Genomic DNA, 2316 nt, shown 5'->3' with positions numbered 1-2316 from the left:
GGGGGGGGGGTGGGGGGGGGGGGGGGTGGGGGGGGGGGGGGGTGGGGGGGGGGGGGGGTGGGGGGGGGGGGGGGTGGGGGGGGGGGGGGGTGGGGGGGGGGGGGGGTGGGGGGGGGGGGGGGTGGGGGGGGGGGGGGGTGGGGGGGGGGGGGGGTGGGGGGGGGGGGGGGTGGGGGGGGGGGGGGGTGGGGGGGGGGGGGGGTGGGGGGGGGGGGGGGTGGGGGGGGGGGGGGGTGGGGGGGGGGGGGGGTGGGGGGGGGGGGGGGTGGGGGGGGGGGGGGGTGGGGGGGGGGGGGGGTGGGGGGGGGGGGGGGTGGGGGGGGGGGGGGGTGGGGGGGGGGGGGGGTGGGGGGGGGGGGGGGTGGGGGGGGGGGGGGGTGGGGGGGGGGGGGGGTGGGGGGGGGGGGGGGTGGGGGGGGGGGGGGGTGGGGGGGGGGGGGGGTGGGGGGGGGGGGGGGTGGGGGGGGGGGGGGGTGGGGGGGGGGGGGGGTGGGGGGGGGGGGGGGTGGGGGGGGGGGGGGGTGGGGGGGGGGGGGGGTGGGGGGGGGGGGGGGTGGGGGGGGGGGGGGGTGGGGGGGGGGGGGGGTGGGGGGGGGGGGGGGTGGGGGGGGGGGGGGGTGGGGGGGGGGGGGGGTGGGGGGGGGGGGGGGTGGGGGGGGGGGGGGGTGGGGGGGGGGGGGGGTGGGGGGGGGGGGGGGTGGGGGGGGGGGGGGGTGGGGGGGGGGGGGGGTGGGGGGGGGGGGGGGTGGGGGGGGGGGGGGGTGGGGGGGGGGGGGGGTGGGGGGGGGGGGGGGTGGGGGGGGGGGGGGGTGGGGGGGGGGGGGGGTGGGGGGGGGGGGGGGTGGGGGGGGGGGGGGGTGGGGGGGGGGGGGGGTGGGGGGGGGGGGGGGTGGGGGGGGGGGGGGGTGGGGGGGGGGGGGGGTGGGGGGGGGGGGGGGTGGGGGGGGGGGGGGGTGGGGGGGGGGGGGGGTGGGGGGGGGGGGGGGTGGGGGGGGGGGGGGGTGGGGGGGGGGGGGGGTGGGGGGGGGGGGGGGTGGGGGGGGGGGGGGGTGGGGGGGGGGGGGGGTGGGGGGGGGGGGGGGTGGGGGGGGGGGGGGGTGGGGGGGGGGGGGGGTGGGGGGGGGGGGGGGTGGGGGGGGGGGGGGGTGGGGGGGGGGGGGGGTGGGGGGGGGGGGGGGTGGGGGGGGGGGGGGGTGGGGGGGGGGGGGGGTGGGGGGGGGGGGGGGTGGGGGGGGGGGGGGGTGGGGGGGGGGGGGGGTGGGGGGGGGGGGGGGTGGGGGGGGGGGGGGGTGGGGGGGGGGGGGGGTGGGGGGGGGGGGGGGTGGGGGGGGGGGGGGGTGGGGGGGGGGGGGGGTGGGGGGGGGGGGGGGTGGGGGGGGGGGGGGGTGGGGGGGGGGGGGGGTGGGGGGGGGGGGGGGTGGGGGGGGGGGGGGGTGGGGGGGGGGGGGGGTGGGGGGGGGGGGGGGTGGGGGGGGGGGGGGGTGGGGGGGGGGGGGGGTGGGGGGGGGGGGGGGTGGGGGGGGGGGGGGGTGGGGGGGGGGGGGGGTGGGGGGGGGGGGGGGTGGGGGGGGGGGGGGGTGGGGGGGGGGGGGGGTGGGGGGGGGGGGGGGTGGGGGGGGGGGGGGGTGGGGGGGGGGGGGGGTGGGGGGGGGGGGGGGTGGGGGGGGGGGGGGGTGGGGGGGGGGGGGGGTGGGGGGGGGGGGGGGTGGGGGGGGGGGGGGGTGGGGGGGGGGGGGGGTGGGGGGGGGGGGGGGTGGGGGGGGGGGGGGGTGGGGGGGGGGGGGGGTGGGGGGGGGGGGGGGTGGGGGGGGGGGGGGGTGGGGGGGGGGGGGGGTGGGGGGGGGGGGGGGTGGGGGGGGGGGGGGGTGGGGGGGGGGGGGGGTGGGGGGGGGGGGGGGTGGGGGGGGGGGGGGGTGGGGGGGGGGGGGGGTGGGGGGGGGGGGGGGTGGGGGGGGGGGGGGGTGGGGGGGGGGGGGGGTGGGGGGGGGGGGGGGTGGGGGGGGGGGGGGGTGGGGGGGGGGGGGGGTGGGGGGGGGGGGGGGTGGGGGGGGGGGGGGGTGGGGGGGGGGGGGGGTGGGGGGGGGGGGGGGTGGGGGGGGGGGGGGGTGGGGGGGGGGGGGGGTGGGGGGGGGGGGGGGTGGGGGGGGGGGGGGGTGGGGGGGGGGGGGGGTGGGGGGGGGGGGGGGTGGGGGGGGGGGGGGGTGGGGGGGGGGGGGGGTGGGGGGGGGGGGGGGTGGGGGGGGGGGGGGGTGGGGGGGGGGGGGGGTGGGGGGGGGGGGGGGTACTGTCCCTCGGTGCGCTAGGCGACCGGTACAC

At 93.4% G+C, this 2316-nt stretch overlaps 1 protein-coding gene across 1 annotated transcript; it reads right to left on the bottom strand.

The window, feature by feature from the left end:
- Positions 1-362: 362 nt before the first annotated feature.
- On the bottom strand, positions 363-1472 carry LOC125424673 (basic proline-rich protein-like; the record flags this gene model as incomplete). The annotated part of the gene is made up of 1 exon (XM_048482091.1): positions 363-1472. A coding segment is annotated over one exon (1110 nt), but the record flags the coding sequence as incomplete, so codon positions are not given.
- Positions 1473-2316: the final 844 nt, after the last annotated feature.

Source organism: Sphaerodactylus townsendi, linkage group LG01 (genome assembly GCF_021028975.2).
Source record: "Sphaerodactylus townsendi isolate TG3544 linkage group LG01, MPM_Stown_v2.3, whole genome shotgun sequence".
NCBI lineage: Eukaryota > Metazoa > Chordata > Lepidosauria > Squamata > Sphaerodactylidae > Sphaerodactylus > Sphaerodactylus townsendi.
This window is presented reverse-complemented; position numbering and strand designations above follow the sequence as displayed.